Source organism: Molothrus ater, chromosome 4, assembly GCF_012460135.2.
Source record: "Molothrus ater isolate BHLD 08-10-18 breed brown headed cowbird chromosome 4, BPBGC_Mater_1.1, whole genome shotgun sequence".
NCBI lineage: Eukaryota > Metazoa > Chordata > Aves > Passeriformes > Icteridae > Molothrus > Molothrus ater.
Genome location: NC_050481.2, coordinates 32,709,504 through 32,722,060, shown reverse-complemented (window position 1 = coordinate 32,722,060; position 12,557 = coordinate 32,709,504). Strand labels below are relative to the sequence as shown.

General features: G+C 34.6%; 1 protein-coding gene across 3 annotated transcripts in view; it reads left to right on the top strand.

Annotated features, from left to right (window-relative positions):
- The window catches only part of FSTL5 (follistatin like 5), a 275,951-nt gene extending 264,726 nt beyond the window's left edge, over positions 1 to 11,225 (top strand). For all 3 annotated transcript variants that reach the window (XM_036382231.2, XM_036382232.2, XM_036382229.2), the window contains one exon: positions 8,812 to 11,225. In XM_036382231.2, the coding sequence (XP_036238124.1) occupies positions 8,812 to 9,514 (703 nt within the window). In that variant the 3' untranslated portion in view covers positions 9,515 to 11,225. The remainder of the gene's footprint in view (positions 1 to 8,811) is intronic.
- Positions 11,226 to 12,557: the final 1,332 nt, after the last annotated feature.

The window sequence follows — 12,557 nt, the reverse complement described above, 5'->3', positions numbered from 1 at the left end:
GGTCCAAAGAGGAATCCACAGATGCTTAAGGATGCTTTTGCTACACACCTATTAACAGTGATAACAAAGTGGTAGCAGAATTCTTGCCAGCGTGAAATACACCAACTCACAGGATGAGTGTTTGCCCTGTGACTGTATCAAATTAATTCAGAAAAGGCTTGACAGTAAACAACCTCCTTGTGCAATGGCTATGTATTTTGGTTTGTAAACAAAGTCCACTCTTCTCAGATATGCAAAGAGATATTAAAATGTGCTGGTGCTGAAGTTCAGGCAACAAGTAGTGATCTTGTGGAATAAGTTTCTTATTAAGCCTTTTCTCAGTAATAGAAAATAGGAAAAAAACTTACTTAGATACTACAGTGATGAAGATGGAGAATTATGCACATAAATGTGACATTCTGTAACCAGGAAACCTCCCACAGAACTGGGTGAGTCACTAAAGACTTCAGCCACATTTCTGTTTTGCAGGTTTGTTTACCACTACCAAGGCATAGCACATTCTACCAATGATACTTCTACAATACATTTTCTAATTCATTTATTGCAATCTGCTTTCTTGAACAAACCCACAAAATCCAGAGCAGGAAGCTGCACACATTTTAAATTGTTTAATGACATTCAAAGCATTTTTGGTATAGCTATAAGGAACATTGATATAATAGATATATAAGAACAGTGAGATATTTGAGAGGAAAAAGATGTTTTGTTCATTCCTGAAAAGCAAAATACTCTTCTTGAGCTTTGCCAGAGTCAATGCTAGTAGGCTGATAGACTTGATAAGAAGTTGAGAGAAATTTTATGTAAAACCATCATTACTTGTTCTAAACCATAATAAACTATTTTTCTACATTAACAAAAGTTTGTTTTTCTTGTTTGAAAATGCCACACCTTAAAGAATAGTGATTGAATAATTTATTTTGAGCAGTGAAAGGGAGCCAGCTGTATAAATCCTGTGAAATGATAATCTGCACTTTCACATTTTCTCATAAGTGAAAGCTGCATAGCATGTAAGGAAAATCTGGTTTTTTACCTTTTATACCTGTTACAAACAATGGAACTCAAGGTGATGGGAATTTTGCAGGTAAAAAACTGGCAATATTTATGTGTCATAATAATACCTAGTTTCTAAAATTGATACCTTTTAATATATGAATTTAGTGTTGGTGCCTCATGTCATAAGTTACTTCTCAGTGATGAGCAAGTTCTTGTGAGCACATTATTCTAAAGAAAGATTTGATAAAAGATTTCCCTCACTCTGAGACATTTGATAATCTGATGAGAGCAAGAGAGAGGACTAATTTTGGTAGAGCAATAATCTAATTTGCTATAGGGATTACTTTGGCAGCTTGGCAATGAGAGTCTTCAGGTTGTTTTTCAGGAAATATAAGATAGTGGCAATTATGATAATTACTTTGGGAAAAGTAAGTTTTTATAGTTGTAATATTACAAGCAATTAATAAACCTTCTGAATTTGGAGATCAGTGTGTTGTCAAGGACGATGCTCATTTTGAAAATATATGTGTGTATAAAAGATTGGTAATTGTAATGTTATTAGTAACTCGTGTGAATTTCACCATTACTTAAGGTCAGAAACAGTGTAAGACAAGTTTTAAAAAAACAGCTGTTTTCTATACAGTGGATGGAAAAGTGGCATCACAACCTTAGGTCTGCAGAAGGGCAGACTCCTCTGCTTTCTACAAGTGTGTATGTCTGTGAGCTAAGGGATTATGTCCAATCACAAACATTTCATGAGATTTAAAGCACTTGTTTGCTTCTTTTCAGGCATTGTAATAGGCTGCCCTGGGAGGTGGTGTAGTCACCACCCCTGGAGATATTCAAGACATGTCTGGATGATATGGTAATATGGAGTGGTTGGTCTGTGTGATCTTAAAGGTCTTTTCCAACCTTGATGATTCTATGAGTTTATGATGGTTAATATCTCACCATCAAAAGAATGAGTAGTATAAGATAAAAATCTACTGTACCTATGCAATTTTGATTATATGAACAAAGCCAGAAAAATGGTGTTTCATATATCCATCAGCTAGGAGAGGCCATGAGAACATTTTCTCTGACTTCTTCATGTCCTTTAGGTTTTAAACATTCCAAATATTCATTTAGTGATTCAGATAATGAATCTGATATTTTTGAAGCTACATCTACTTATCCAAGTAGATAGTGGTATAATCTTTACCTAGAGAGTCCCACCACAGAAAATTTATCATGTCTATTGTAGTTGGTTGCAATGGTATGTTGTCCCCATTGTTAGGAAAAATTACCTATTCCTAATTTAAAGTTTTCTGTTTTCAGTATGCAACCATTTTTATATTGGACTCAGACTCTTGCATAAAACCATAGTCTCTATTCCTCAAATAATTTTCAAGTTTTTCCTTGCCCCTAATTTTTTTTCATTCCTTTTTTAGAAGGGCAGAAAAGAGAAAAAAAACAAACATAAAGCATTCTTAGTTTAGTCTCCCCAGTGTAGAATACAGGTGTGTTGAAGTGAGTGTGTTGTAGTGTTGTATTATTCTTACCTCTTTTTTGGTATACCCTTAAGGACTTTACAGAGGCTTATGGGCCTTGGTTTTATTTTTGACTCATTAGACTCAGATTTCATATTGATTTGCATGTCTGCTTTGATCATTAATTCCTTTTATAGCTGCTACTTTTTACGGTACTATGTTCTGTGTTCATGTCATACATTCCTCATTCACGCATGAAGCTGCTCAACTTTACACTTGGCCACCTTTGAACACACTTTGCTTGAATGAGCAACTGACTATAATGATTTTACTGTCATTATCTACAACCTTAGAGTCATGGACATTCATAAGCATTTTCATCCAAATCATCTGTGAAAATTTTATGAAGTATCAGCTTTTGTACCAAGAAGTTTCCTGTAGAATGATGATTCTGCATTGACAACTGCATTTTATTACAGATAAATTATTTTTCTTTCAGGTATGAGTTTTTATTCCAAGAAAGCTATGCCCTCCTGATATTCAGTTACCTTCGGAAAGTTTTCTAATAAAAAAATTAAATTAGGTTTGTCTGACAAAGTTTATTTTTTCATAAACCCATGTTGACTGTGTTATATTCATGATTTTCTGTAACTTATTCTCATATCGTCTATTTTATTATTTCCCTTGGATATGCATCAAGCTGTTCAGCTTAGCTGGGATAGCTGACTTTGTCTTATGAATATTCAACAATCCTTTTTTTTCAGACTTTCTAAATTTTCCTGTTATTCTGAGATTGATTAAAATACTAAGAGATAGTCAATTCTTTCAAAATTACTAGGAACAAATTATCTAACCTGACAGACATATGTCCCTATAAAAAACCTGTTTATCACCTTCCTCAGTTGCCAGTGGCTTGGGAAGTACTTTCTTGACTTAGGTAACAAAAGTATATTTTTTCTCCTTCTTTGTTTCTTTCTGTTGGGTTTGTATTTTTTTAAACTATACAAGACATTAAATTCTTAGCTTTTCTTATCAGTTTTCTTCACTTCCCCTTTTCCCTTCTGTACCTTCCCTCCAGAACTTCATTACTTTTTCCATCCTTACGCCTCTGCCTAGCAATTCTCAGAGACTAAGAATCAGCCTCACAAACCTCACAGGCACAGGAACAGATCTCTCTCTATCTGTTCAGCTTCTCAAAACTCCAGCCACACAGCTCTCACTGAGACAGGCAGACAAACATATGAAACACACAGCTTGCTAAATCCTTTTACACCCAAGAAGACTGGCAGCTTTAAATTATCCCCCCCCCCCTTCTTTTTATCTGTTTTGTTGGTCTGTTAGGGTATTTGCATCCCTGTCCAGCTTTACTGAATTTTAATTGGAGCACTGAAATGTTGCAGGAAGTATGACAGCCAAGAAAGAATTGTTTAAACAGTAGTACTGATAAAAGCCTGTTAGTTCTAATAAATTGCTTTTGGCAGCTATACTCCCGATTTTGGGAAGGGTAGATCCTTCATGAAATTCTACCAACTTCTCTCCTAGCCAGGTCCAAAGTTCTGTCTATTTTTAGTAATCAAAAACATTATTTTGATGGAGTGATTTTGTATACTCTTACTCAAAATGATATGTTTTTATATGTTTTCTTCTCATATCTGTCTCTTTAGTACCTCAGTCGCAATAGCAACCTGTAGCATGATAGGTTAGAAACCATGCTAGGCCTTAGATAACCTGTATTTCACCTGGACTATGCCAAGGGATTATTATATAGCCTTAGGCCAGTCATTCAGCTTTCTTTACCCTCTGTATTATCTGTACAGTGCTTTGAAATCAGTAACTATACATTGCTATGTATGTTCTATACATTATTCTGCTCACATAACTGCTCTCAGTGTATGCAGCTCCAGAAACATTACGCTGTGGGCTAATTTTACATCTGTGTCCAAAGCAGTGACTTTTTAAAGTTGGAACTAGAAAACGTTATAAAGCAAAAAGTCTTTTGCATGTTAATGTTACAAGAAAATGGAGTTATATTTTATCAGGGCTAGAGAAGACAGTTCTCTAAGGAAGGAAAGAGAGCCTATCTCCCAAACCTTTGTTTACAATTCAGAAGTAAATAGAATGCAATGAATAGCATGGATAGCTGTAAATAATTGTGAGTTGAAAATAAATAATCACTGAAAAAAACGTATTAAACTGCTCTTTGCACACTTTATAAGTAAGATACATTGTAAACAGGCATTCAGGTATAACTGATTATCAGAATACATATGGTTAGCTGCTGTAGCATATAAAATCAAGTTCCTTAATAGCTCCAAAGCAAGGGACAATAAATTTCTCAAGTGCAATAAAAATAAATACAACATCAGATAAAGTGGGTAAAATGTTGAAGCCAGTTTCAATAGTTTTCAGTTAAACTCAATTACTGAAGCTGAACCACTGTTTACATCCCAGGAACAGTCTGTCCACAATACTGTAAACCTTTTACTTGTGGCTTTTTGAACTATGAACTAAATATTAAGAAGAGATAGATAAAGCTGTAAAAGAAACTAGTACCTTTATGTTATCAGCTGGTTTGTTTTAAAATGTGTTTGCTGACTAAGCCTGGAGATCTGGAGACCCTTGCTGCGGACAAGCGTAATTTTTATTAAATCTGTCTGTGCTAGTGGGAAGGTTTACGTCAACATTCTTCTGTGGCTCCTAGGATATTTCATTCACACTAACCAGGTTAGTCAACAAAAAACATTTAAAGAATCTTAATTATTCCACAGTAGCTAAATTTATCCTGATGACGTGCATTGGGGAATGCTTATGCAAACCTTTTGAGTTTAGGGATTTGTGTGAGAGAAGGTACCACCAGGTAATGAGAAGCTGCAGTGCCACAGCCAATGGCAGTGTCCTCTGTGGGCAAGGCTAGATGCCAAACGTGAGTCTTTCCACATGTGCAGTTGATGCTACCCCTAGGGAAGATAGACAAGACCTTTTTTTTTTTAACCTTAGACAACAAATTCACATTTGGTAATCAAAGAGTTTATGTAACCTGTCGCTATAGGACACAAAATAAAACGACACAGACACGCAGCTCTCTACGGTAAAAAAGAGGGAAGTTTTATTTCTGACTCTAACATTTATAGATTTCCAAAAGTGACAGTGGATTGGAGGGTGACAGTGCCACCTCTCCAACGGCACTGGACAAACTAATAGTCTATAAAATTTCTCTTCCTTCATAAAAGAATGCAAAACAATAAGTTATTTACATAAAGTGTGTGAGAAAGTTTGTTACAAGAATGTAAACATCAGAAGGCTTAGAAAAACTTGAAAAAACAGGGCGATGTGGAACCAAAGTAACCATGGGTTAAGTGTACCTGTGGTTCAAAAACATACATTCTGGGAATAACATTTGAGAAACAAAGATTAGTAACTTATATATTCCTCTTGAAATCAATAACATTTGGATGCAAAAAATATCACATAAATTGATCATTAACACTGCTTAATCAAATAATCATAAGCAAGGCAGATTTCTTTGAATCAAATTGATTTAAATAATTCATTTTAATCAGAATTTAAATCAGCAAGTAAGGTTTGCTGATTTAGATCATTGATGATAATCTTGTTCTGCATTTGTATTTTACTTAAGAAGAAGGTAATTTTTATGACCTGGAATAATCTTTAGAAAAAAATGAATTGTCAAGCAGCACAAAAATTTCTTCTTCTTGCTTGATGAAAAATAAGTGAAAAAAAAATTTTTTTAGTTTTTGACCAATTTAAAATATATCTATTTAGATTTTTAAATTTGTTTTGCGGTGGAAAATGGTTAAGAATTCATTTGGGTTTTTAAAAAAGGATTACCTTTTTTTAAAAAAGATTACTTGTGTTTTCTCTCATGCAGGATAGAAACTAAAGTGCAACTTAAAACATACAGTCAAATTTTAAGACTTTTTCCTGAATTAAATAAAGATACCATGAAATATGATGAACACATATAGAATAAAATGTATCAAATATATTAAAATGTTGAATGACTGATTTTTTTACAGAAGAGAATTTATTACTATTTCTAATACAGTTTCTGAAAACAACAGGTCAAATATTAAAAAGCATTTATAGATTTAATCATGTAGATGATGACTGCTGTATTTTCAAAATCACAGTATGGATTTGGTGTATGTTCATGTATATCACTTGGATATATGTCTGTGGCTTAGTACCTATGTAAGCTAAAAACAACTCAGTGAGAGCCTTTTCTTTCACTTTTAAAGAAGAAGATTTCCTGGTTTTTCCCATGACTATATATTGGTATGCTGAAAGAGAAAAGTAGCGTTTTCAAACCCAAGGTCAGCTTGCCAGTCTCAAAAAAAAAAAACTTACTCTGTGTTTGCAACTGAAATTGAGATCAAAAGTAGTTAAATCAAAGACTCTCTGCACTGTGTTCTCTTATTAAAATAGATTAAATAATATTATAATAGCTTAAAATTAGGTTATTCAGTCATAATGTCATCACATTGATCTTAAAATTAGGTATTTTCCCCTCATCTTCTGGTGAATACTGATGTTACTGGATAGTTCACTGATTTGTGCTCTACATTGTTATGTAAAAACACAATCAATAAGCCAATTCTATTGTCCTTTTGTAAGCACTGCTCATGTGTCTAACACTGGTTATTAAACATGGAGATGTGAAATGTCAGTGTTGTTACCTATTTAACCTTTTCTATTACTGCACAATTTTGTACATAATACAGCATAGGCCTCTTTCTTATATCTGGAAAACACTACTAATTAATAATGAAGCCAGGAGTCAATGAGTTTATGGCTACCCAAAAAGATTAAGAAATAGATGTCATGTGGCCAAAAAACCTGAAAATGAAATTCTGCCTGATGATCCTAATCTTTTTCTATGTCAGAACAGCAGACCTCATGAATAGAAAAGTAACATTATCTTAAGTAAATTATCCAGACATAACTTCTAAAAAAGCTCTCACATTTTCCTAACTAAGATGATTGAATTAATGTATTTATAAGTAGCTGAATAATTAAAGACAAAATGGATCTCATAATTAGATCAAATTGTAATTGTGGACAGTGTGATTCACACCGAGCCTTCTTTGGGGAGGATTTGGACCAAATGAAATCCTAAGGTCCCTAACAATTGAAATAGTTCTTCAGTTCTGTGCTTTTATGATACTGAAGCAGTATGCAAGGATTTTGGAAGGTTGAGCTAAAATTAGGTGTTCTTACATCAGTTCAGTAGAAAGTGCAAATGTAATTCACCCTACCTTATGCTGAGGAACTGCCTGAACAATGTCCTGAAACGTTTTTTGCCTGTTTCTTTGGTGGCTCACTGATTCGTAAGTACACTTGGGTTACAAGTATAGTGTGAAAATTTTGTGTTATTGTCAACTCAATTGTTGGAACATTCTGTCTGTCATATGGCTTTATATCAGAAGGATGTGAAAGGTATTTTTAGATTAGATTTATGATCATGCAGCTTCATTTTTAGGATCAAAGATTCAGAGGAAAGTGCCGAGAAATGTGCCAAAAGAAAACAGCTGTTTGGGGAAAGTGCTGTGTAAGCTACTTAGATAAGTAAAGCTAATATACTTTCAGATGACTCCATTATATTTAGAAGTATCTTTTTTGCATATATATATATAGTCACTTGATTGTGCAGTCAGAACATATATGTTACCATTAAAGAATAGTGATATAGTTTATATTAAAAGGTTACAGTCAATCAGCTCTGGGATTTTAAAATGTAACCATATTATTCATGTTCAGTGAAAGTTTCTTGATGTATGTAAGAGCATAAAGGATCGTTGAAATTGTAAGAAATATGGTGTTTGGGTAATTAGGAGGCATAAACCTAAATCCTTTTATGATATTCATTTCTATTGAATTAAAATAAGGAAGATTCAGATAATGATCTGAATAACAATGAGCGCTGGGTTAAGCTGGTGTTCCCAAGTAAGTCGAAGAGCTCTATGAACTGAATTCAAATACGTAGGATGTGGTATCTATTGATATTTAGTCTTTTTCTCCTTCCTGGCTTTTGTAAAAGTTAGATGTGAATAGATATAGAAAGTAATGGTTTGCTTTTTCCCTTGTGTCAGTAGGAAAAAAGAACTTTCCCATTAATCAAATAAATTGGTTTTAGGCATTTTTTTATACATTCTAATTTACAACACTAAAAATAAAATATTATAAAGTGCTTAATATCTGAAACATCTGAAGCTGAGGTATATAGCAATACACTGCTCCACATATTATCTCCTTTGCTCATGGTATCTTTCCCCACTCATATATTATGCACACAGTAGCTCTGACTTTGGTTTTGTGCTTTTTCTTTCAGGTTTGGATATATTCTTCATAAGGACGAGCCCATGCTCCAGAAAATTGATCTAGAAACGATGTCATACATCAAGACAGTTAGTTTAAAGGATTATAATTGCATTCCTGAGTCACTGGCTTATACACATCTTGGAGGATATCTTTTTATCTGCTGCAAGCCTGACACCACTGGGGCTGTCCTGCCGCAGCTCATCGTGGACAGCGTTACTGATTCCGTGATCGGATACAACGGCGACGTGACGGGCACGCCGCACGTCTCTCCAGATGGACACTACCTTCTCAGCATTGATGATGCTAAAGGCCTCCTGAGGATCCAGTCCATAACAGTGAGAGGAGAAATACAGGATGCATTTGACATTCACACCAATTTGCACATATCTGATGTAGCTTTTCAGCCATCCTTCACTGAAGCTCATCAATACAATGTCTACTGCAGCTCCAGCACACAAACTGATGTTCTCTTCATGGAGCTCTCTTCTGGCAAGGTGAAGATGGTGAAGAGTCTGAAGGAACCCATGAAGGCAGGCGAATGGCCTTGGAACAGTAAGAACCGTCTCATAAAAGACAGTGGCCTTTTTGGTCAGTATCTCATGACCCCTTCCAAGGAATCTCTGTTTATCCTGGATGGACGGCTCAATAAGTTAAATTGTGAAATCACCGAAGTTGAGAGAGGCAACACAGTAGTTTGGGTTGGAGAAGCATAAGAATCTGTGTTAGATATTTACTGAGTTGATAGTCTTACAGTACATTGCACTTAAATTACACCATTCTTCAAATTTACACAATTTTAATTTTAAATTGTTAGGCCCTTCTATACCTGTTTTTTCTTTGACCTGTACACAATTTGAATCAGCTTCCACATAAAGTGACTAAAAAAATGATGGCTATTTGATAATGGTACTCCTTATTAATTATCAGGTGAGATTGTGTTGTTTGAAATAACTAAATATTGAAATTGATGATAAGTATAATAAATTAGTGTAAAAAAAGAAAAAAAAATCAAAAAGGCTTCAGGAAATTTAATATGATACTTTGCATTTGTAAATGGATGACTTAAATATTATTCAAATTTTGGGGTTTTTTGCTTCAGACACAGAACAAGAGCTGTTGTACAACAGTCTTTGACTTCTTAAGCTGAAATGTTATGTCCTGTCCAGTCCACTCTTAAATCTTTTTGTGCCTTGAAGCGAAAGTCTCACAAGAAAGACAAACATAGAAATTATAAAATTCTATTCCTACTGTGGCTACAGGATTGCTTGTCATTGGAAAGAAAGTTCTGCTATCAAATTCCAGGTGACAAGTTGTGCAACATACATGGACAGGAAAAAAAAAATTGTATTTGCAGTGTTTTCTGATCACTGCATTTTGGAGTTTATTTTTATGGTGTCTTAGTTGAGAAAGCTGCTTGCAGAAGCTTTACCTTTTTTTAGAAAATAATAGATACTAGGTTTTTCAGCTATCACAGGGTGTTGTCAGCAAGGAGTTTCAAGCCTACTGAAAAGAAATATTGCACATCCTTTCAGAATATACCACATTCTTAAAACCTGGTATCACAAAGCTTCACTTATATCATTGAGGAAACTGTTAATTAAACATAAAGAAAATGCATTTTAAGAAAATGAGAATTCAAAGAACTGAATTCTACGACCAGTAGATGACATTTTTGCTTATTCATTGTACCATTGATTCCTATTTGTTAAACCATTTGGTTAGCTCAACAGATTTTCTAGTTCTTGCATCCAACTGGATTAGTGCAAAAAAATGGACAAAAACAAAAAACAAACAAAAACTTTGTATTTTTTATAGTTTGTTTACTTAGTATTCTAATATAACACTGGTTAAACATGTAAATGGGAAAAATAAGATTCCCAGAAGTAGATTAACAAGTCAATAGAAAGCCAGCAATGAACATCTATCCAGACTCAGAGCAATGACTTAGAAGTTTGAGAGTATTTTTATTTTTATTATGTTTTTGCTAAAGAATGCTTATAAGCTCTTAAAATGACCTCCATTTACTGAAGGCAATCAGAAAAAAATATCTTTTTTTAAAAAAGTTTTACTGCAATTTAGATTGTGTAAAATTGCTTTGAAATCTGGACTTTTCTAGCATTGTAATCTTGTGTGCATTGAGCATTCTGCCCTGTGTGGTACAGTAGATCTCTCTTTAGCTTGAGCAAACCTCCTGGTAAGTAGCTTTAACTGAGATAAAAATTTGCTTACATTTCTAGCTACTAAATCTATTTTCCTTTTTAAGAACTCCTCTCCATTGTGAACAAACAATAATCATGTAAACTGTCTGTTACTCAATTGCAGTAGTCTGTCTCATGCGGTTTTTGTTCTGTAATTTATACCACGTGAATGTTCTGTATGTAGAAAATGCTTGACAAAAGGAGAATAAATCCCATAAATTTTAAACAGTCCTGACTTTGGTGAATCATCCAATCAGCCACTGAGCTGGCAAGTAAAACTAACTATTCAAAAGCACCTATTATTTTAAATAGATGTATGAAAATAGATGTATTTATATATATATGCAAAATAATATGTAGTGTGGAAAGAAAATTTTTTAGAATAGCTCAAGGAGAAGTTTCCTTTGGCTGCTACAAAGCAAAGCTCATCTTATACAACAATCTCATTATTAGCACATCTAAAGCATGAGTACAGGCTGAGTGGGTAATGGGTTGAGGCAAGCCTTCGGGAGAAAGACTTGGGAGTGGTTTTGGATGAAAAGCCCAATATGAATCAGCAGTGTGCATTTGCAACCCAGAAATCCAGCTGCATCCTGGTCTGCATCAAGTGAGACATGACCAGCAGGTTGAGTGACGTGATTATTATTATTATTTGCCTTCAATAATTCTACTTCTTTTTTGACAATACTGTCCAGACTGTGTGTAAATAATGGCCACAACTTCTCACCGTTGTTTTTTCAGTGAAGTTAAACAAATATTGTATCACCATGGTTGCTTTCATAGCTCTTAGAGTTGAAGTTCAGCTTTCTCAAATACAGGTGGCCTGACTGAAAGCTTTAATCTGAATGAGGGGAAGAGCTGGAACCTGTTTCCATTTTTTCCTAGCAGCTCTATGAGGAAAGATGATGTAAGGAGGCTTTTTCAACCCAGAGAGGCAACATCTCCAGGGAGGTCCAATAGCAGCCTGCCAGAAGCCATGAGAGGTTATAAAACAGACAGGGTTAGGTTCTTCACAGCTATGCATAGCAGGGGGACAAGACAGCAGCATAAATTACATCAAGAGTTTCAGGCCAGATATAAGGAAAAGCTGTGATGATAGTCAAGCATGGGAGCAGGTTGCTCATAGATGGAGACTATGCAGTCTCCATCCTAGGAGTTTATTAGCACTTGTCTGGATTATGCCCATCTGACCTTTAGTGGAACTGGCTGTGACTAGCAGTGTTGGACTAGAGACCTGCCAAGTGCCCTTTAACTCTCACTTGTCTTGTGATTCTATCATTACAACTTGGGGATGGAGACTTAATTTGTTTTAGTTGTTTAAATTTCTGATTGAGTTTAATGTAAAACCTGCAAGTGTTATGATTGGGCTAAAGTATGGCCTAAGCAAAACTCAAAAAGCAGTATCTTTTGTCACTTGAAATCCTTAGCTCGGAACATCTCACTTTAAATCAAGAACATTCTCATTAGTAATCTGGAACATGCTTCTTGGATTCCAGGAAATCCTAAGCTGATTGTAGAACTTGCACAGGATGAAACATGCAGAGGTAAGTGCTCCTTT